Source organism: Ammospiza nelsoni, chromosome 2 (assembly GCF_027579445.1).
Source record: "Ammospiza nelsoni isolate bAmmNel1 chromosome 2, bAmmNel1.pri, whole genome shotgun sequence".
In the NCBI taxonomy this organism is placed as follows: domain Eukaryota; kingdom Metazoa; phylum Chordata; class Aves; order Passeriformes; family Passerellidae; genus Ammospiza; species Ammospiza nelsoni.
The window spans coordinates 98942300-98965126 of record NC_080634.1 but is presented as its reverse complement, the minus strand read 5'-3'; the positions used below and the strand labels follow the sequence as shown (position 1 = coordinate 98965126).

Genomic DNA, 22827 nt, shown 5'->3' with positions numbered 1-22827 from the left:
CTCATGTCTGGCATTTCAAAAGAAGGGTTGTATCTCCTGACATAACTATGGACAGAGATGCAAATTAAGTAATTTGATACTGTTTTGTTGTTTGGTTTTTTTTTGACATTGCTCCAACTAAAGACCAGTTTGTACTTGCTTATGAGTGTTATTAACTTCCCCCACCCCCACCATGGGGCCTACTGTAGGTAGAAGAAGATTGATTTTTCTTGCTACTCTACGTGTATTTTTTTTTTACAAGAGATGCTGCACAGCTTTCCTTTTTTCAAGACAGAATAGAGATGTTTGTCTTACCTGTTAAGGATGAAGGGCATTTGTAGTTTTACAAAGGAAATCAAGTGTGCACAAGTACTTGCTGGAATGAATCTCTTAGTATGGTCTTGTAATCCTATGAGTCTTGTAATATTTATCTGTTGTTTTGTTTTAGTTTTTTTCCCCTCTCCTGTTTTTGCTTTTGTAAGCTCTTTTTCTCGTACATGTCAAACAGCCCTGGTCTTTGAAGGTCTGATTCTTGAAGTTTGTCTGCCATTTCCTTCCTGGCAGATTCAAAGTGTGTGGGGCTCCGGTTCTGAGCCCTGAGTTCCTCTAATCCATCTCCTCTGTGCTGTTGGAGACTGCTTTAGTTTCCTCTGCCTGACATCTTCCATATGATGGGTCAGGCCTGGCAAGATGGGATGCTTGGAGTTTGCCCTGTGGAGTGCAGTTTGCTCTCTTCAGCATGCAGATTAGGATGCTTCAAGGTTACCCTGAAGAAAGGCTGTGCAAGGCTTATAAATGGGTAGGAAAAATGGTATTTAAGTCTTCCTTGAGGCCATTTCTGCACTGCAGATTGAAGCCACCACTAAAGATGAAGTCAAAGTCTCACTGGCATAAGTCAAGTCAGAATTGGGTTTGAAGAAAACCAGACATGAGAGAATTGAGAATGGAATGTGGGAGCATGTAAAATGCTACAGATAAAACACAAATTGCTGATTATTTGAAATTAGGGTTTCAGCCAGATACACTGGCACGAGCAATAATCACAGCTGAATGTTTGTGATTAACCATGTGTTAAGATGCAGAGTGGAGGGGAGCCTTCATTTGAGTTTGTGCTTGCTCTGATACCTTGCTATTCAAAGGAAGCCTGTAGAATTTGTTTTTCCTTATACAATGCAAGATCATTCACATCATGTTAGTTTTTATGTAGTTGAAGTTGGTAAACAATAGTTTTACATTTTGATAGACTTCCTTTTTAACTCAAGTACTAATCGGTTTCAGTAGAGAAATGAAAACAGTTGTAGATGTTGAAATTATCAAGTAGGGGAACCACACATCTGGACATTTATGGCTTTATTGTCTCAAGTAACAAATCTAATTTAAAAGCAGAGCTACTTTTTCTAGTTCAGTGGAAAGTAGTATAACTGAAACAAAGTGGTGAGCTGCTACTGATCTGTTATTGCAATCAGCTACTTCTGTCACATTTTATGTGAAGAAGAAAGGGGGATAAATTGAAACTAGCACATAAAATATTGTTTTAACATTGCTGCTGGCTAGATTTGTAAATGGAAATAATAAATCCTAATACAGCATTGAGAGGAATACTAAAGAATTCCCACTAGCTTATGTTATTTACAGCTATTCTAAAGTTTTATTTCTTTTATTTATGTCTCTTTCCAAAGGGCTTGGACCTCATATGATGCTCATAGTTAGCTAATCTTATGCTGAATCTCAGTTTTAGCTAAATTTTACCATAATGACAGATAAAAATGGTATTATAAAATTAAGTAGTATTGCATGGTAATCTGCTAGAAGATAAAATAAATTTTAATAAAATATTGAAATTAAATGTTATGAACTGATTGTTTTAAAATGCTCCTAAATAACTGCAAATTAGTGAAAGGAGTTAAAAAGAGTGGGTATGTCTTTATATTTATTATCTCCATAGCTTTCTTGGTAATAGAGGAGTAGATATTGTTAGCATTTCAGCTCATATGAAAAAAAGACACATATGAATTTTCTGAAGTTCAGAGTAAGAGTTGTGGTGAATGCCAAACCACTCTGTGATTCTGACTATGGCGATTATTGAAGTCAGAAAATGATGGAAATTGGAAGGGATCTTTAAAGATCATCTAGTTCATCCCTCCTGCCCTGGGATCTTCCATGAGATCATGTTGGTCATTGAACAGTTCTAGTGATGGAACATCGACTTCTCTGGGCAACCTGTTCCAGTATCTTACCACCCTTTTCTAGGGAAGAAACTTTTTATGATCCAATCTAAATCTGCACTCTCTGTTTTCATCTGTTGCCCTTTGTTCTGTCCCTACAGGCCTTGGTCACTCTGCCTTTCCTGCAAGTCCCCTTTATATAATGAAAGGCTGCAATGAGGTCTCTCTGGAGAATCATTGTCTTCTCCAGGCTGAACAACCCCAAACGTCTCAGCCTTTATTGAAAGGTGCTCTGATCCTCAGATAATTTTGGTGGCCTTTCCCTGGACCCTCCCCAACAGATCCCTGACTTTCTTGTCCTGAGGATCCCAGAACTGCATGCAGTTCTCCATGTGTGGCTCATGAGAGCAGATTAAAAGAGGACAATCCCTTCCCTTGACCTACTCGCCGTGTCTTGGAAACTTTGTGAACAAATGACTACATACTTGTATGAAGGCATGCACAAACATGATCTTTTTAAACATTCACAAAGCAAGATCCAGCTTCAAAGCATGGGCTTCATAGTTGTGGTAGCAAATCCCTGTATTCAAGCTTACAAACGCTGCACTTTGGAAAAATATGGTGGTTGTCTCCATTACAATGATTCTAATGTATCTGTTTCTTCTTCTGAATTGTATATTGAGAGAATAATTTTTATTTTTATTTTATCTGTGTGAGTTTTATACATAAAACGTTTTGTATTATTGTGGTTAAGAGCTAGCTGGCAACTAAGCTTGGCATATGCTCACTCAGTTGATCCATGGGTGGGACTGGGGAGAGTATCAGAGCAGTAAAGGTAGAAAAACCTCATGGCTTGTGATAAAGACAGTTTAATAGGTAAAGCAAAACCATGCACACAAGCAAAGTAAGGAAATTTTTTGCTATTTCCCAGATGTTCAGCCATCCCCTTTGTCATGCATAGTGGTGATTTGGGAAGACAAACACCATCACTCCAAATATCCATCCCTTCCTCCTCCTCCCTTTGGCATTATATGTTGAGTAGGATACCATATTGTATGGAATGTCCCTTTGGTCACTTGGGACCACCTGTCCCTGCTGTGTCCCCTCCCAGCTCCTTGTGCACCCCCAGCCCTCCCTGGTGGGATGGGGTGAGGAGCAGGAAAAGCCTTGATGCTGTTTGTAAGCATTTGTAAGCACTGCTCAGCAGTGTCAAAAGCATCCCCATGTTATCAACACTGCTTCCAGCACAAATCCAAAGCATAGACTATAGCTATTGTGAAGAAATTATGCCAGATGAAACCAACATATGTAACATATGTATATTATTCCATTATTTGTATCACTCTTTAATAAAAAAAGAATAAAGAAGAAAAAAAGAGAAAGAGAAAAAGATACTGTGCTGCTATATTAGTACTTTGCATTCTGGCCTACCTGAATTCCTCCTCCTTGGAAACTGATTTCCAGATGTATAGCTGGTGCCAACAGTGACTGAATACTGCAGTCACATTCCCTATGGGAATACCTTGCCTAATTCCTGTGAAAGGGTGTCCTTTTACTCCCTCATAGACTGACAATTGTAGCCTAATTGTGAACAATAGATTGACCAGAATCTTCAGCCATTCTGTTTCTAGAGAATGGACTTATAAATGATGGAAGAAATACATACATATAATGTCCTCACACTGATCTTAAGGTGTATTGCAGGGTTTGTACTCCTTTTCTCCTGTTCAGTCATTTAGGTCTTCCTGATGTTGTTTCAATCTTCCACCATACAGAAAGTAAATCATTATTTTGTTTCATCTTTTAACACCACAAACATACACTTCTGAGCTGTGAGTTTTTTCCAAAATTGACCTTTCAGAAACATCTCGGGAAAAGCAACAAGTTGCTGTTTATCCCTGTGCCAGTTCCATACTTCTCTTTCTCTTCTTATTGTGTTTTCCTTTAGCTTAAATTATTATTTTGCATGTTATACTGTATTGGTTGTTTTACTGCAGTTGGGATAAATCAGGGCTATACTGTTTCCTTATCTTGGAAACACACTTTATTATCAAAAATATAAAATAAAACTGGCACAAGTGTCTTTTGGGAAACTCATACTGCCTTTAATTGAATTTTCCATTTACTTAAAGGTTGTTCATTATCTTTGCTTGACAAGTTGTTTTAAACGTTGTGCAATATTGAAATGCAACTAATGGACTTTTCATGAATCACTAATAATCTATATCAATTTCTTAAATGCAAGTACTGCCTTTTGTCTACAACTTAGCAATTCTAGACAGCACGTGTTTACAAAGATGGACGGAAAGACGACTTTGTTCAGTTTTCTACCAAATTTGCCTGCTGAAATGCTTTCCTAACTTTTTAATGTTCACTTTACACTTGTGTGAGCCTTTAACTCCACAAAAGGGACCAGGAGTCAGGATTGGTACTTACGTTGTGGCACATCATCATTTTCTGAGCAGAACTGCATGGTGTGTTCCATTTAAATATGTTAGGGAGATTATGTCTAGCCTGAAAGAAATATTATCATTCATGTACATTTCTTTTGTCTTTCAGAACAATGGATCACTTGCTTGGTGCCAGAATCATAAACAGTGTTCAAAGGTAAGTCTGCTTTTTCCTCTCTCATTTATGTAACCTATCTGCTTTCAGTCTCTTGTCTGTAGATTAAGTGCTTTTCTTCTTAGCCTGTTTTCAAAAGTGTCTGTTTATATTTTATTTGGAAACCTCAACCTGTATTAAAATATCAAAAATTAAAACCAAGTGATTTACTCTTTCAGGACAAAGGAACCATGTTGGAGGATACGTATCAAGCACAGTTAAACCAACATAATTCTGTCATTTTAAGAAAGTTTACACTGGCTAGAAACTGGTGTCTCATTTGTGGTTTTTTCAGTATTTTTGGTCAGAGTAAAACTGTCAATAATTAAAAAATCTTCCTCCAACAGTACCAGGGTATTTCAATATTCAGTATTTCATTCAGTTTGGGCATTTAATTTTTATCTTGAACCTGAGTTTCTTGGAAAGTATTCTTGACACAAATCACGGTGACTCTCCTAATGCCCTTTTCCATGCTAGCATTTAAACCCTGGAAGCCTAAAGGGTAAATGGGCTAATTGTCAACTGATTCTCCTGTCGAAGGGTCTTTGTATGGTGCCTGGATGGAAGCAGCAACAATTTGGGAGCTTTAGTGAGTTCAGCTCAAGTGGAATTGCACATTTGTTGCTGACTGTTCATAAATCTCATGGAAGATGCATTCACTGGAAATTTGCCTAAAGGTCCTAAAAATGTGTTTCAACAATAATTTAGGCTTTTTTATTCATGAAGGTTGTACTGAAAATGGAATTAAATCTAAGTAGCATTGTTTTGCATTGTTTCAATAATGCAGTCGATGTTAAATGCTGATGCTAACCCTTGATTTTAACACTTATTAATTTCTTGTGTACATTTAAAGAATGAAGTTACACGTTTGCTGATCTAGCGTCCCTTGACATAAAAGGGGTTGGAAATTGGCTGATTTTTTGACTGTTCTGTTGCAGGTAAATAAAACAGAACAGTTGGTTGCTTTTATCAGTATTAAAATACAGGGTATAACAGTGTCAATATAAGAAAATGATGGAATGGAACATTTCCTATTAGCTGTGTCACACTGCTAAGGATTTCACTTCTGCAAGGAAATCTTATCATTCTTAAAATTCTTCTTGAAAACCCCAAACAGATGTACCAAGTACATATTTCATGTTAACTGAATTGCCTTTTCAGGAAAGCATGAGGGCCTTGTTCCATAGTGACCCATCACTCGTTCCATAGTGATTCTGATACAGTTTTTAAAAAATTTGGTTGCAAAGCCTACTGTAGTAAGTACTTGGAAGGGTTTTCCAATGGTTTGTGTCTGCCCAACAAAGAAGGAATCACACAAGAAAAGTAGTCCAGGTTTTAAAGCAGGGCAGAGGTTATAAGATTATCTCTCTGAGTCACTCACAAGTTTATTGAATCCACATAAGGTGTATATAAGCTGACATGAATTTTGCCTTAAAATTGAATCAGTATCTTGAAACCAGTGTAAGAATGCTACAAATTAATATTGTATTACGAAACAATGATAATTTAAGTTTTAAATTACTTAAAATGTGCTTTGCAGTTATGTTACCCTACGTTTCTCATTCTTTCTTAGGAAGGTAATATATTTTCCTTAAGAAAGCAGCTTTGCCATATTTAGAAAATAAATAAATGTAAACTTGGCCAAATTGTTAGCAGAGCTAAACTTAAGCATAATGTTGTCTTTTCAGCATGGCTTTGATTTTTTGTGTTTTGCAATGCAAAGTTAAAACAATTACTTTAGCTAGCCAAAATTTTCAAAGTGATGCAGAGAATTCAGTTAACCTTTTAAAAATGCAAATTCCTTTTACTTCTTCTCAGCCCCTCGGTGGAGGAGGTTTGTATGAGTGTGACAGGTGCTGGAAGATTCCACAAGGAATGGTGTGCCACCTTACACAACTAACATGGAAGGCCTTGCTGGAGATAAAAGGCTGGGGGCAGCCTTGGCTGCAGTGACCATGAGGTTGTGGAATTCAGTGTTAGGCAAGAAGGAGGCAGGGCAGCAAGCAAGCGTGGACTTCAGGAGAGCAAGCTTTAGCCTCTTTAGGGGTCCTCTTGGAGGAATCCTGTGGGAACAGATCCTGTGGGGAAGAGGGGTCCAGAAGAGCTAGTTGATCTTAAGGATCACTTCTGTAAGGTTCAAGAATGATGCATCCTGGTGAGCAAGAAAAAGGGCAAAGTGGACAAGAGACCTGAATGAAGAACTCATGTCATTACTTCAAGGTAAGTAGGAAATACATAGGAGATGGAAGCAGGGTCAGGCCACTTGGAATGAATGCAGAGAGGTTGTCAGAGTGAGTAGAAATGAGGCAAGGAAGGCTAAGACACATCTGGAATTAATGGAATGGGGACTGTGGTAACAGAGGACAAGGAGAAGGCAGAGTTGCTGAACCTTCCTTGCATCAGTTTTCATTGACAAGACCAGCCTTCAGGAATATCTGACACAGGAGATCTGGGTAAAGGAGTTTGTTGTAAGGAAGACTTTCCCTTGGTTAGGGAGGATTGGGTTAGAGAACCCTTAACATCTGTGACTCCATGGGCTCTGATGGGATGCACCCACGAGTGCTGAGAGACGTGGTGAACACCATAAGTAGGTCAAACACAATCGCCTTTGAACGCCTGTGGCAATCAGGGGAAGTGCCTGAGGACTGGAAGAAAACAGATGTCAGCCCAGCCTTCGGAAGAGGCAAGAAGGAGGACCTAGGGAACCTAACAACCAGTCAGCCTCATCTCAGTCCCTGGGAAAGTGGTGGAGTGCCTCACGCTGAAGTCCATCTCCACGTGGATGACAAGTAGATTATCAGGAGTAGTCCTTGACCAACCTGATGGCCTTCTACAATGAGACAACTTGCATGGGTGGATGGGGAAATGCAGTGGATAATTTCTACCTCAATTTCAGCCAGGCTTTTGACACTTTCTCACAATATCCTCAAAAACTAACTCAGGAAGGAAGGAGCGGATGGACTGAGAACTGACTGACTGGCAAATCGCAGAGGGATGTAATGAGGCACAGGGTCTGGCTAGGGCCTGTCACTTGTGGTGTCCCCCAGGGTTCAATACTGACCCAGTATTGTTTCTCTTTTCATCAGTGACTTGGATGAGAGGGCAGATGCCTCCTCAGCAAGTTCAGTGACTCTCGGGTTTGGCTGTTTGGTCTCTGCCCCGAGATGCGTGTGATGTTTCTGAGACAGCCCGTGCTCCAAAGAATGAGTCTGGACTCTTCACTTTCCGGTCTTCAGGTTGCTTATTATTTCTTATCTAAAAAATTTTTCTCTCTGCCCAGCCCAGATCTGTTCAGCAAGGTAGCCACGAGCACTCTCCACCGCCCCTGAGGCGGAGTTGTCTTTTATACTACTATGGATATCATGTTTATTTTTAATTGCCAATATCTATCACATATGTTAGACAGTGCACTTCTATTCTAAACCAATCCCCAAGTGCCAACTTCACAGCAGAAAATGGAGAACAAGAAGAAGAAAGAAGGACTGGACACGCCCTGGTTCCTCCATCTTGTCCCTATAACCCCCATACCAAAAATTCTAAAATCTATATTTTCACCCTGTGAACACATCATTCTTGCACCATTCAAACTTGTGTGGCTCTCATGTCTTCATACATGGGTGGCACTTCGTTAGAAGGATCAAAATCAAGCCACCAGGTGTTCTGGGCAATATGCCAGAGTCTCCGGGCCCCCCAAGAGGGTTCTTGGCAACTCTGAACATCCAGAGGGATGTGCTGAGTTCCCACAAGTGACAACAGAAAGCTGTGAGGAGTGGCCAGTACTCCAGAGCGCTGTGAGCCCTTCAAGAAGGACCTTGACAGGATGGGCAGGGAAGAACTGTGTGAAGTTCAGCAAAGGCAGGGTCCTGCATCTGGGGAGGAACAGCCCTCTGTGCCAGCACAGACTGGAGTGACCTGCTGGAAAGCAGCTCTGTGGAGCAGGAGCTGGGGGTGCTGGTGGACAGCCATCTGTCCATGAGCCAGCAGTGGGTCCTGGGGGCCAGGGAGGCCAGTGGGATCCTGGGGGGCATCAGGGAGAGCATTGCCAGCAGGGAATGTCTGCTGCCTTCCTGGGGGCCTGGGTAGGGATGCCGCCTGGAAACTTCCTACCCTGGAGGGGTCCTGAGACTACTACTCATTACTGATTTTCCACATAGGAGATGATGAAGTGGCAACATGTAGTCCAAGGATGATCAAAAAGGACTTTGGAATGTTTGGCAAGGGAATCTGAGGCACAAGTTACTATTTCCTCTCTACTTCCAGTTGAAGGCAGCAACATTGGAAGAAACAGATGGGCTGAGTCTATTACTGCGTGGTTCTGTGGCTGGTATCACCACCAAAATTTTGGGGTTTTTTCACCATGGAATGGTCTGTGCAGCACCAGGCGTGCTTGTACCAGTAAGGACTCACCTTTCTCAGGGAGGAGAGTTGCTGCTTGGGAACCAGAGGGGCTCATTAATAGAGCTTTAAACTAGTTATGATAGGGGAGGAGGTGTGCCTGGTGACCTGTGGGAAGGGAAGTGAAGGTTGAAGGGACAATGTGCGAGAGGACCCTCTGCCAGTGACTCTGAAATGTGCTGGCCACACTGCAATGCACTTGCAGTCTTACGGAGACAAGCCAGGGATTCCTAATGTAACAGAAACCAACAGGGAAACACCAGAGAATTATCTCAAAGGATTAAGGGGTGTTCCTTTAGGAAGGCAACTGGCTGACAGGCCAGCTGAGGTGCCTTTACACCAGTGCATGCAGTGGGGGTAGCAGACAGGAGGAGTTGGAAGCCACTGTGCTGCTAGAAAGCTGTGGCCCTGTTGCCATTTTGGGACAAGGTGAATGGATTCAGACTGTGTTTGTGTAGAGGCATTTCACACATACTTTTCAGCCCTCCACGTTCCCAGGAGCCACATAAATATTTCCACTTGCATTGACACACTCATTAGGATTGATAGTACACGTTATAGAATTGTTTGTGTACTGAGGTTCCATTCATATTTGGTCTAGGCAATGAAAGTTAAAATTTAGCATTTCTTTTACTTTACCAGTAGGTTGCTGGCAGCCTGTCAGACTTGCTGAGTAATGCAAAGGTGGACTCATAAACAATGGCATGAGGAAGTAGAACTGCAAAGTGGAGAGGCTGAAAAAGAAAGTGGGCTGGATTGAGCTGGGCTCAGTATTTCTTAACACAGTTGTTGGACCAGCACCTGGATCTCATCTGCTCTACTCATTCCTAGACACCACAGGGGTAAAAAGCTTATCTGGGGAGAGAACCAGACAAACAGACACTCCCTTCTTTTTTCCCCATACATGACTACATAAAACCCCAGTTTCTGTTGCCAACAGCTGGCTCAGCAGAAGAATTAAAAATAGAATCTCTGCAGAGGTTATTGTCTGGTTGGGGAAAGACAGTTAAAGCTGGAAACTGATGGATCTAGTTTTCTTATGCATCTGGCCTAAAGTCTTCCATCAGAGCCAAGTGTTTGGCAAAATAGTACAAAAAATATATTCATGCTTGTCATCTTCAGATTGTCTTTAAATAATATTTTCACATGAGTTAGGCCTGTAGGTAGGCAAATATAACCTATTTTGGGCTTATTCCTCCTTTTCCCATCCAACTAATCATATTTGTTATGATATGAGTTACCTAAGTGATTATTTTAAAGCATTATGAGGTACAGGTTATATACAGGATGAAGTAGTGTCTGTAATGTATAGATTTCATCTAAAACATAAGCTTATTTCCAACGCAGGTAGTCAGTCAGCTTTGCTGCTGGAAGAGGTGCTTCTCCCATTTGATCATTTTTGTGGCCCACCTCTGGACCAGCTCTAACAGGGGCACATGTTTCCTGTGCTGAGGAGCCCAGAGCTGGAAGCAGCACTCCAGGTGGGGTCCCACTGGAGCAGAGTAGAGGGACAGAATCACCTCCCTCAGTCAGTTGATGACTGCATTTGGTGCAGCCCAGGATGCAGTTTGATCAAGTGCACCCTGTGGGCTCATATCCAGCTTTTCACCCACCACTACCCTTAAGTCCTTTTCCATAGGGAAGCTCTCAATCCCTTCATCCCCCAGCCTGTATCGATACAAAGGATGGTCTTGCCTAGGTCATCACTTTGCACTTGTTGATACTCATAAAATTCTCATGGGCCCACATTTAACTTGTCCAGTGCCCTCTGGATGGCATCAGGCATGTCAGTCACACCACACAGCTTGGTGTCATCTGCAGAGGGTCTTGCTTAGGGCCCCCTCAGTCCTGCTGTGCCGCAGATGACAACAGTAAGCTGTACTGATGCCCAGGGGTCTGGTGACCTCTAGGGAACACCACCCTCTAGATGAGACCAGCCAACTACATTCTCTTCTACCAAGGAGTCCAACTATCAAATCCATCTCTCTAATTTGGAGAGAGGCATGTTGTGAGAGACCATGTTAAAAGCCTGGTTAAACCAAGCCATGCTGTGTATCTCAAATCACCTCCCTATCCTGCATGTGCCTTAGCATAGCTTCCAGAAGGATCTGTTCCATGATTTCCCAGGCACAGAGATGAAGCTGGCAGGTTAGTAGTTCCCAGAGTCCTTCTTTCTACCTTTTTCAAAGCTGGGTATAGTGTTTCCCTTTTTCCTGCTACCTGGATCTTCACCTATGCTTAACTGCTATGACTTTTCAATTATGGCAACTACATCAGCCGATTCCCTCAGGTCTCTGGAATGCATCTCATCAGGTCCCATAGCCCATGCATGTTCCAGTTCCTCAGGTGGTTATGGGCTGATCTGTGGTTACAGGTGGACTGACTTTGCTCCTCCAGTCCCCCTCTTGCAGCCCATCCACTTGGGAGGCATGGGGATAAAAAGGTTGTCTCTGAGTCTGAGAGGAAAAATGTGGAATACCTCAGCCTTCTTCCTAACCCTTCTTGCCAGGATAGGTGTGCATACTTCCACTGCCTGTGCATTTCCTTCTTGTCCTTTACCTTGACCAGAAGGTCTCCACTCATCTATGCAGATCCCTTGCTATCCTTTCTTGATTTTTTACACTTGGAGATTGAGAGTTCTTTTGCTGTATGGAACACATCCTTAAAGATCTGCCAGCTCTTTTCTGGTCCCTTGTCCTTTAGAGTAGCTTTCCCAGGGAGTTCTGTTGACTAACATCTTGAAGAGCTGGAAGTTTACTTTCCTAATATTTAGGGTCCTGACCTTATTCTTTGCCAGACCCATATCCCTCAGGACTGTAAACTTCAGTAGTCCATGAACATTGTATCCCAGTCTGCCTCTTCATATCACTGATTAACTAACTTGGTTAAAGCATTACAATAACCATTAAATTTCCTGATCAATCTTTCCCTAACTGCTATATGTGGGTTTAAGAACTACTGGATAGATGAAATACTATCAAAACCTGGCCTAAGAAAATAATCTGCAAGGCTGACTGAAGTACTTCAAGCGTAATAACTTTGCACTGGAGGTTTGTTCTTTTTGTAAATAGCAATAAAGGGTTCTATGTTGTGTTTTGAATTCCTTCACTGACTCGACCTTTGCTCTTGGATTTAACTTTCAGATCTTTACATAATTCCTGTGTTGAGATTTTCTGCCTCTCCTTAACTTACCTTCTAAAAATTTTTATGTGACATTTTGTCTCTGTCTCTCCACTAGTGTCAGTATTCTGTGTACCTATGGATCTGTTTCTTATAAATCTATCAAAGAATCAGTGAGGTTGTTGGAAAACCCTTTTACGTCTTTTAATGAAGGGTCAACCAGAGAAGGTTGTCCAGAACTACATCCAGTTGGAATTTGAGTATCTCCGTAAGTAAAGACCACAACCTCTCTTGGAAGCCTATGTCAATATTTTCACAGTAAAAGAGTTTTGGTATTTCTTGTTTTGTGATTTGTGCTTATGGCCTCTTGTTTAGTCCATAGGCATGACAGAGAAGAGCCTGGCTGCCTCCTTTTCATTGCATCTCAGTGGATATTTATAAACATAAGTAAGATCCCTCTGAACATTTTTCTCCAGGCTCATCAGTCCCAGGTATCTGCACTTGTCTGCATATGGCAGATGCTCCAGCCCCTTAATGAAATTCTTTGCCCAATGTGTTCTTCTTCTTTTCTGCTTATGCTTTCTAAGCCCCAAATGACTCATTCCTACTGCCATTTGCAAAGCTCCTGTCCTTAAAGTCCCATTGCCTTCCAGTGGCCATTCTTGTTAAATTGGATGTAAATGCATAGCTTTTGCTGTTCCAGCTCCAATTTTCAGGTTTGTTTTTACAGTGTGAGCTCCACAGTTCCAAGGCTGTTCTTCTCAAGCACTTGGGAGTGCTGTGCATACAACAGGTGCTTCCCTATAAAAACAACAGAGCTGATTGCTGCTGAGAGTAACCTGAAAGGGGAGAGTCCTGCATTGATGCTGGCTTAGTGAAAAATGTATTTTAGACCTAAGGTGGGGGGGGCAAGGGGGATGAAATGACTGGGAAAGGCATTTCAAGAGTTTGTGATGTAGGCATAATTTATTTTTTTTTACAGCTCCTTACAGAAGGTGGTTTTTTTTGTCGGCAGCTGAAAGTCAAGAGACCAGCAGGCATAATTTAGAGCTGCATGCGCTGTGGCATTTACCAAGGAGTGGAGATAAATGGGCATCATCATAACTCACTGTGAATTGCAATACAACTTTCTTGTTCCCAGTGGCCAAGGCAGTGGTCCCTGATAGATTGATTCTGTGAGAAGGCTGAAAGGCTATTTCATGAGTTTTCAGAACTGAGAGGAAAATGTGAAAATAAAGATAAACAGTTTACAGATTCTGCAGCCAAATAAACATACTGTTTGACTACCCCAAAAAGACAGTTTACTTTCTATTTAGAGTATAATATACACTCCTGAATTCCGTATTCCAGCAATTTTCAGGCTTCCAGCTGAGCTCTTTGCAGAGATAATGCAGGTGGAAAGATGAGTTAATGGTTTAAACAATTAGAGATTTGATGCAGTCTTCCATCTGTCAAAGCCCACTGAAATGAAAGCTCATAGTTTTAATTTGTGCCTCCAGCATCTAACTCAGTCTGAGACGGTGTCAGCGATTTGCCCTGCCCACAGTAGTGTTATTCTTATGTTAAGCATTCTGTGCACACATGCTGAGAGACTTCTATCAAACATATTAGTGTGCATTTGAGAGATCATTAGCCTGAAGTAGCTGAAACATTCTATGTTTCTTAGCCAGAAACTCACATCTCTGCTGGAAAATGTGTTGAGCCACTGTTATTTACACAATAAAGCTAGAGCAGGATAGGGATAGCATTGTAAAGTTTAGCAAGAATAGTGGTATTTAAGTGGCACCCATAAAAGGGTGAGGTAATGAATGTTTTGGTTTTTTGTCTAAGAAGGAATGAATAAAAATTTCTTTCTTGATCTGCTAGACAGATTGTTTTTTCTTTCATCTAGTAAAACCTAAGGTAAAACCATTTAATAGAATTGGAATTCATAAGAATTGATCAATAAGATTATTGTTCTGCTAAATAGATAAAAAGTCATGAGCATCTAAGAAATCAGGCAGATGTGATATTTATAGTTTGCATTCTCATGCATTATTTGATTTCTTTTATATTCAGCTATAAAAAGGTAGAGGGAACTGAGAGAACCATAGTGGTTAGATGATTAAAGCTGTACTAGGTAATAAATAGGGTGACTGAAGTTTCTGGATATTTGTGTTTGGGGAAATAGAAGAAAGAGCTTTGTGATTCAGTGTTTGTGTTTATATGAAAGCATTAATGTATAAGTGTTTGTGATTACAGGAATCCTTTGTTCCTACGGGCCTTGAGAACTGACAAATAAACAGAATTTAAATCAACAACAATACTGTGAACAATATTTGCAGTACTCTGTAATACTCTGATGTATTGCTCTATATTTGTAAGTATCAAGTTTTATTTTTTTGGGTATTGAAAAAACAGTTGTGTTAGAACATGAAATAAATGAAGTGAACGTGGAATAAGTGAACATGAAGTTCATATTCTTTACAGCTGCTATATTGGATCACACCAGTCATCCTTCCAGTCTAACACTTGTGTTGCCAGCTGGATGATTAATAGATAAGTAAACCTGTAGGTATAAAGTAACCTACTGCTAGAAAAAAAAAGAAAAACTTCCTTAAACCCTATTACTTTTTTTTGTGTGATACTGTGCGACATAAAGGATACATCCTTTTCAGAATGCTAGTTTTGGCTTCTCAGCTCTTGCTGCTTGCGGTTTTGTGCACCTTAAATTTTTTTGCCTTGGAAGAACAGACCTCAGGACTTTATGGAAGGTGTTTTGCTTGGCCTTGACTCTGAATGATGCTGCTGATAACTTTCTGTCTCTAGTAAAAATGGTTAGAATCAAGTTACTTTCTTTTTTCCCCTTGTTAAAAGATTATCACGACTGCCAGAGCCCCTATGAGGGATAGGAAGGAAAGGCTCAGATTGGTTTTATGTCCCTGTAGCTCAGGTTTTGTTAATGAGGAATGCTGAGGTTCTCATTGATCTTCAGCATGGCTTTAGAGAAAAGTTTGGTTCTTTGGAGCTTGTTCTTTTGGCCAGTTGTATCTGTTCTAAGGCGATAATGAACTCTGATCACTGTGCTGTTTGAAATTTGAACTCCTGAATACTGAGCAAACTGAGCCAGTGTTCAGCATAACCAGCTGAAGATTAAGTAACCCTCTTTCATGGAGAAAGGACACAAAATTGTCATTAATGACTGAATTGTGCCAACACTGGCTTTGAGGGTGATAGCGTAGCAGTCTCAAGTCTGTTCTCAGAAAAGCCAGTGCTGGCTTTAGACTTTAAATCTGCATACACTGTGGTAAATAGAGACATAGACTGCAGCTAAAGGGAGAAATGTGTGCATGGGGGTGCTCACATATAAACACAAGATATTATTGAAGCTGGTGTGCTGAAGCACTAAATGCTTCTTTAACTTAGCTTTATCTGCTTCAGTGAACACTTCAAAATCCAAGGACATTCAGACTGCAGAATCCTTTATTTAGAGGTATTTGAGCACAGAAATAATCCGTTCCTAGAAACTTTTGAAATACGAATGCAGCTATTCAGTCTAATCAACTGTAAATTTTTGTCATCTAAAAAGCAGTTGATTAAGTAACATCTAACAGAAGGATGATTATAATTGGAGCAACACTGGCCAAACAGTAAAGACAGACACTACTACTGAGATTAAGATGAATTAGCAGTAAATCTTCTTGAAAACAAGTAACAGATTTGTATTCCAAAATCTTCAGTTTTACCAAGTCTCTCACCACTCAGTTTGCTCAAAGCTTGTATGTATTTTTTTTCTTATCTTTCAATAACTTTCCATGCTATATGCAGAGGGGAATATGTGACATGAAAGTGTATTTGAGATTTTGATTTCCCAAATACATTCTTAGTTTCCAAAGCTCGACGGCCTGAATTACTATTAAGAAATTTGAATAACTTAAATATGTCAGAGAATCTGTACAAAATTTATAAATTTGCAGTTGAGATGAGAATCTTAATTTTATCTTAAATTTTAATTAATTAATTGATTTTATCTTATTACATTGCATTTCATTAACCTAATTAATTTGTAGTGCAAAACAGGCTGTAATAGACTATTCAAATGTATGGTCCTTTTCTCCTCTTTGGGGGACAATTGCAAAGTTAGGTCAAGTACAGCTCTAGTTAAGTGACAAAGACAAAATGTATTTGTTTTGACATTTAATGTAGTAATAAAATACATTCAAGCCACTGGAAAGGGACATATGTCTGTATCTTATCTGTGACTTCAAAAAGAGTTTTGCTTGACTAGTGCCAGGGCATTATTCAAAACCCACTGAAGTAAAAAAAACTGACTTTCAACAACCTTTGCACCCATCTATAGTTAAGATTGTGCTTTTTCAAGTGACCTCCCTCGGAGTTTCTGCATTACTCTAACATTGCAGGAGATATAAAAGTGTGCTTGGGTAGATGTGCTGAGAGAGAGGCAACTGTCTTTGAGGCAGACAGGCAGGGATGCAAGTGCCCTTTCCTCCACACATTCATTGAAGTGTAAGGAAAGCATTAGGCTGGAAGTGAGAGCTATGACTCTTTTCTACTTTTGAGTGCCTGCAAAGAATTGGAAAGCTGTCTGAGCACAGAGGCATGGTCTGTCCTTAAAAAGAAATTGCAGGTTTTATTTTGTAACACTAACTGTGGTATTTAATCAGATGCTGAAGAGTTAATTGCCATTTAGCACTGACTGTATATTAGAATAACTCTCTGTGCACAACAGACAAAAATGCTTCTGAAAGGGTGCAGTGTTAAAGAGCGGGTTTTGTGCTATGAATGTTAAGTAGATCTCCTTACTGAATTTCCTTAAAAAGTTCGGCTTAAAGTCAGTTCAGGGTATGGTCTCAGGTGAATGGGTTAGAAAGGTAATTGGTTCTGACAGTTCTTCCATAATATTCACATCTGCTATATGGATTACAAGCATACATTCTGATCTTAGTCATATCAAATATTTTTAGCTATTTCTGTGGCCTAAGGAATTTTAGTGCATAGTGGAAGCATGTAGCTGTACAGGTAGAAGTCCCAACACGGAGATAGTGACAAGAAAATATTCAGGTCTTTTTTTTCTGATACCATAAACTTTCTGAAGTCTGCAATGGTTCTAAAGGCAATTTCCTGCAGTCTAATTTACATTTGGTTTGCATCTCATTTTAAACTAGGGAACAAATACTTGGGGTGTAAAGTGAAAGGGAAATCATAGCCATATTTATTGAATGTTGACATATGCATTTAATCCATATGGAAGATGTGAAGCAGCATTTTGTGTTCATGTTCAGTGTAAGGAGTTGCCCGTGCAGGAATGCCAGCAGGATCCCCTACACTGAAATGAAAGGAGACATGGATAACTATTCAGCCTTGTTTTGATGCTGGTGTATGTGTGTACAAAATGGATTTGTTGTTTCAGGTAGGTGTTTTCAGCTTATGCATTTAGAAATTAAAGGATTGCTGTAATTAAATCTGTAAAGGAATTTTTTTCCTTTGGAGTATGAACCAGAAGACTGAACAAGGAACTTTTCCTCAATATATCGAATACTCTGTTTGCTTTAAGTTGCAAAACCCATGGGTTCCAAAGAATGTCAGAGTTTGCAGCCCTTGACTTTGAATAAAGAATACAGCTGACTATGTTTATTTTTCCCATATTGTTATATCTAAAATCCCTTAAATTTCAAATTCCACAATAAATCAGGGTATGAGCAGGAAAAGAAAACTGAGTTACAGCACTGGGGATTTGAACTGCACCCTCCAAAAACAGTAGAAATTTTCCAGAGCTAGGAATGAAGAATCAGATTTTAAAGTGGTTTCATAGTAGGAATGAAATATTTTCATTTTTTAAATTTATGTGAAAGATTTACCTGCATTGTTAATCACTGAACTTTGAGCACCCTCAGGAGGGAAATAGACTTAATTTGTTTTTTCATTTTACATAAATATGACCACCCTGATAACCCTAGTACACAACAAAATATTGGTTAAACAGTACTTACCACTTTATGATTTTTTTTCAACTTTTGTCCAGTTAAATCAGGCTTTAACATTACATGGATTGTAATGTGTGCTTTTCCTAAATCTGGAATTCTTTCTGTTTGGCCTGAGAACAGAATGCAGAGCACCAGACACATCCCTGGCCTGGTCCGTGCAGTTTTCTGGCAGGAGAACTGACCTGGTTTGCTTGCAGGAATGCTCATGGGAGGTATGGTCAGACCCAGCAGGCAGAGCTCAGTCTGGCTGCACTTGTTAGCTTTTCTTTGGTTCTGGACCATATTGTTGAGTGATATCTGGGAATATCATTATTCACTCACCAGGAGGCAGGTCTAAGCTCCTAAAGAGCCAGGAGCAAGGAAGGGAACTGCAGTTTTTTGGGTGAGATTTTTGAAATGTTAGGATTTATATCTAAAGAAGCGCTGAGACAATAGAGCTGATGAGTAACTATTTAAATCATTGAAGACACTACCAAACCTGGCTCAGCAAATGTTTCTTAGAGACATTATTTTTTCAATGTTCAACACCATTCCACTGCTGATCTATTCTGCTCATATATTATTCAGTATTCTATTTTCCTTTCCTATTTATTGTTGAAGGTATCTGCATGACAGAACTATTGTGTTTCTTTAGAGTTCAGCTTCTCCTGCTGTACAATTTCCTCATCCAAAGTCATGTTTCAATTTGTGTCAAATACAACTCCTGTGATAGTTGTAACCTATGTTTTTGGTGGGGTCATGATACATAAAAGAATCCCCTTTCAATTGCTTATTTTTTTCAAAAGATGAATTAAATCTTTCTGTATCATAACTGAATATTTTAAAAATATGCTATAGTTAAATAACATATTTGAATAACAAATGAGTGGTTTAAAAAAATATATATATTTAGTTCGTAGCTTTCTTGCCTTACTTTTTTCTTTCAATTTCTACCCCTCCCAATAAATAAACTGAAACCAGGAAAACTAAATTGGTGTAGCTTTATTGTGGAGATACATTTTTTGCTAAATATTAATAGTGGTGCAAAAAATCACAGTGTGCGCTTCATTCAAGTAATATCCATCTGTAGGGGAAATCATCAGATTTTCCTATTTTCTTGGTTTAATTAATGTTTGAAAGTATTGCAGATTGAGGACTTTAATTCCTTAAATGGCAAGTAAGTAGGTCATAATCATCTTCAGGGAAAGGCTTATTTGTCCTCATTATTCCTGGGGTCCAACATTATGCAAATTTACTTCATAATACACTTGAAAGTAGTTATTGTAAGGAAGTGGGGGTATCTACAGGCAGTACTTTAAAGATTTTTATCCTGACAACAACTACAGCAAAATAGATTTGCAAACACTATTCATATACATGAATGTTTTTAATCACTAATAAGGGAGGATTGAATTAATTAGAAATTCAGCTTTTCTTTCCCCTTTTTACTGGTTCTATGGTAGAAAGATTGTCAGATGCAATACTGATTTAAAAGGGTTAGTGACTCGTAAGTGCACTTAATGGCTATTTAAACTTCCACTTTTTGCAGATTAAATAAAAATGTTTAAAGACATTCATGGTGCTCTGTTAAAAAAAAAAAAAGTAAGGGCACAGAAGGGTGGTGAAAGAGCAATGAGCAGGCAGCATAGTAGTGTAGGCAGATCACATACTTGCATCTTTACCAACAAATGTCAGGGACCATTCCTGCCCTGCCAGCAGGATCCTAGTGGAGGCTTTTTGCACCTCTGCCATCTGCCTACCACACCTTCTTCTTAAAAAAATGAGTTGTGGTTTTAATTGTCTAGCTCTTATTAAAAAAATTTAAAAAAAAATAAAAAAAGAAGTTTTTCACCATGGAATTGAAGGAAGAAAGAAAGAAAGTGCCATACTGTAATAATGTGAAGGTATTTTTACTCCCACAGTTGTCAGTTTTCTGGGTAGGTCAGTGCAATTCAAACAATTGTGTGTGTAGCACGTGTATTTCATGTTTGCACAGAAACTCTCTAAATTGATCAGTTAGACTGGGGTGACATTTTAAGTGCATTATAGTTTGGATTATTGGGTTTTTTATCCTGGGGAAAGGCTGAAAAACCTCAATCTAGTTGTACTTTTTATTTTAGTTTTATCAAATAGTGAGTCTAGGCAAAAGCTCTTGAGTATGTTTTATTATGCTGTCACAGAAAGCTAGTGCATTTTTTCTTTATTGCTAACATTTGTTGGGTGATGACAGGTTATCAAACAGTACAGAGCTGTTTAACACCTTGGAAGAAGACAATAAAGAAACTGGTGACACTTGCTTAACAAGAAGCACAGTATGTTTTGGGAAATCTGTCAGTGAGAAGACAGGCCTGTAAAGATGTCAGGCCTATTTTGACCTTTCTGCCCCTTGTTTGTATTCTACTGTTTCAGCTTTGCAAATGACTCCACATTTGGTACTTGAATTGAAAGGAGGCATCACATAACAAGGAAAGGACATGAATAAGTTTTAGAAATATATTGCAAAATGAAAAAGATGGATACTCAAAACGATAATGCATTTTTTCATGGCTCCATAACACTAATAAAGGAAATAAATTTTTTAAAACTTTAAATGAATTATATATGTAGTTATTTTGGGGTGGTCTGTCAAAGTGGTAGATGTTGCATTAAATCCATCTAGTACTGAAGCATGGTACTGTGTGCCTACAGTAATCTGAGCTCTCTGTAATGATGTATGACATTCACTTTGCATGCTCAGTGCTATATTTTATCCAGCATTTGAATAGCTTGATATTCTGACCTTGTCTGATTGGTGATCTCATTTTCTGTGAATGTTGCAAGAACAGTAAACAAAGCCTGGAAGAATTGTCAGGCTGACAAGTTGTATTGCAATGTATCTTTTCAAGACAAAGCCACAGAAATTTATGTGTCTTGACACCTTTGTCTCTTGTATTAAGAAAGCTTTAACTAACTTCTCCTTCAGTCTATAGTCCACTATCTAAAAATGCCACAACTTATAAAGATAACAGGTAGATAGTCTTTTAAGGAGAGACCTCAGAGAGATGGAATAATTTAGGAAAAAAACAGCAGCAGCTAAATTGTGGAAGGAATTCCAAGACTAACAAGACTGCCTCATCAGAAGTGTGTATGAAACATTTAAATGATAGTTCTGTATTAAAATTTATACATGGCTATGTGTAAATATGTTTTACAAGTATGTTGAGTACAAGAATAGTGTTTTGCATGAATCTCACAGCCATTTACAAATGTCAGTGATTGCAGGAATGCAGAAATAGTTTTGTTTTATTGTGTTTTCCTTTCACCTTCCTCTCTCACTCCCTTAAGAAACCTATAAAAGAGAAATGTTCTACTCTGTTGAAACCACATAGGGGTTTTGCATCTGGAAAATTTGAACCTAAATCTGCAGGTATCTTACTTTCAGTTGAACACTGAGCTTGTTTAATTTGCATTATTTAAATCCTATGTTTGAAAGAGAAATTATTTGATCTAGAATTACATCTGCATAATGTAGTTGTAATTTAATTGCTTAGACTGGCTTTAGTAACTACTTTTGCTTTTAATGGGAAGTTGCTATTGACTATACACATCTTCAGCAGGTTTTTATAAACAACGAGAACTTCAAAAGTGAGGGAAGTATATGGCTAAGTGGCAGTCTGAATAGAAAGTGGGATTACAGCATACTTCTGCTGGGATTTGGGTGTAAGGTCTCTAATTTATTTATAACAAAGTTAAATCATCTTCTAGTTGAGCAGTTAAATACTGAGGACATCTCTTTTTGGAGTAGTCTTATGCTTCAGCCAATTGACAGAAGATAAGCTGCTGTACCCATCCCTCCCAGAGCTTTCAAAGAGCAGTGGAGCTTATTATAAATGAGTGACTCATACACAGGGTGGAACAAATGCACCATTGGCAGCCCACAGAGATAATAACACTGACCTCCGGGCATTTTACAAGGGAGCTCTCTCGTGTAGGTCGACTTCCCACTGCTTTAAACCCAACCTAAATAGAGTATTCACAGGCAGCTGGATTGACAGATTAGAGATTTATATGCACAAGTGTGGGCATTAGCAGCATGGGCTCTGCACATCGGGACATGAGACGTAGTTGAAATATCTGACCACGAACAGCGGAGGGACATTTTTCTGTAAAGAAGTAGGTTTCTAAACTTTCTTCAGACTTGTGAAATATGGGTGGTAGGGCAGTCATAAAAGCCCAAGCTTGCAGAGTCTTTTTATGCAGGACTTCCAATAATGGGAAATTGTTTGGAAATAAGGGTTATGATAGGGCTGCCACTTCACAGGGAACATTGGAATAGGTGAAAAGAAGACATGATTTTAGGTTCTAAGTCAAAATATGCTCTATTTGCTTTCTCCTCTTCAATACATATATATATATATACAAAGGGAATAAGCAGAAATAATTTTGTAAAATTATGAAGTTTAACATTTGTCAAATTATACCAGTTTTAGGAGGAGCTTGTGGTACTGAGTTTAAGCTTGAGAATACAAACATGATAATTTGTACTAACTCAGACTTTTATACAAGGTATAAGTGTGTCAAATGTCCTCATCTGTGTTAATGTTAATGAAATACAATTTGGC

At 39.2% G+C, this 22827-nt stretch overlaps 1 protein-coding gene across 1 annotated transcript in view; it reads left to right on the top strand.

Moving 5' to 3' along the window:
- ANOS1 (anosmin 1) overlaps positions 1-22827 on the top strand; it is a 133463-nt gene that overhangs the window by 20087 nt on the left and 90549 nt on the right. Inside the window, exon 2 of the mRNA XM_059465949.1 lies at positions 4704-4751. Within this exon, the coding sequence (XP_059321932.1) occupies positions 4704-4751 (48 nt within the window). The remainder of the gene's footprint in view (positions 1-4703; positions 4752-22827) is intronic.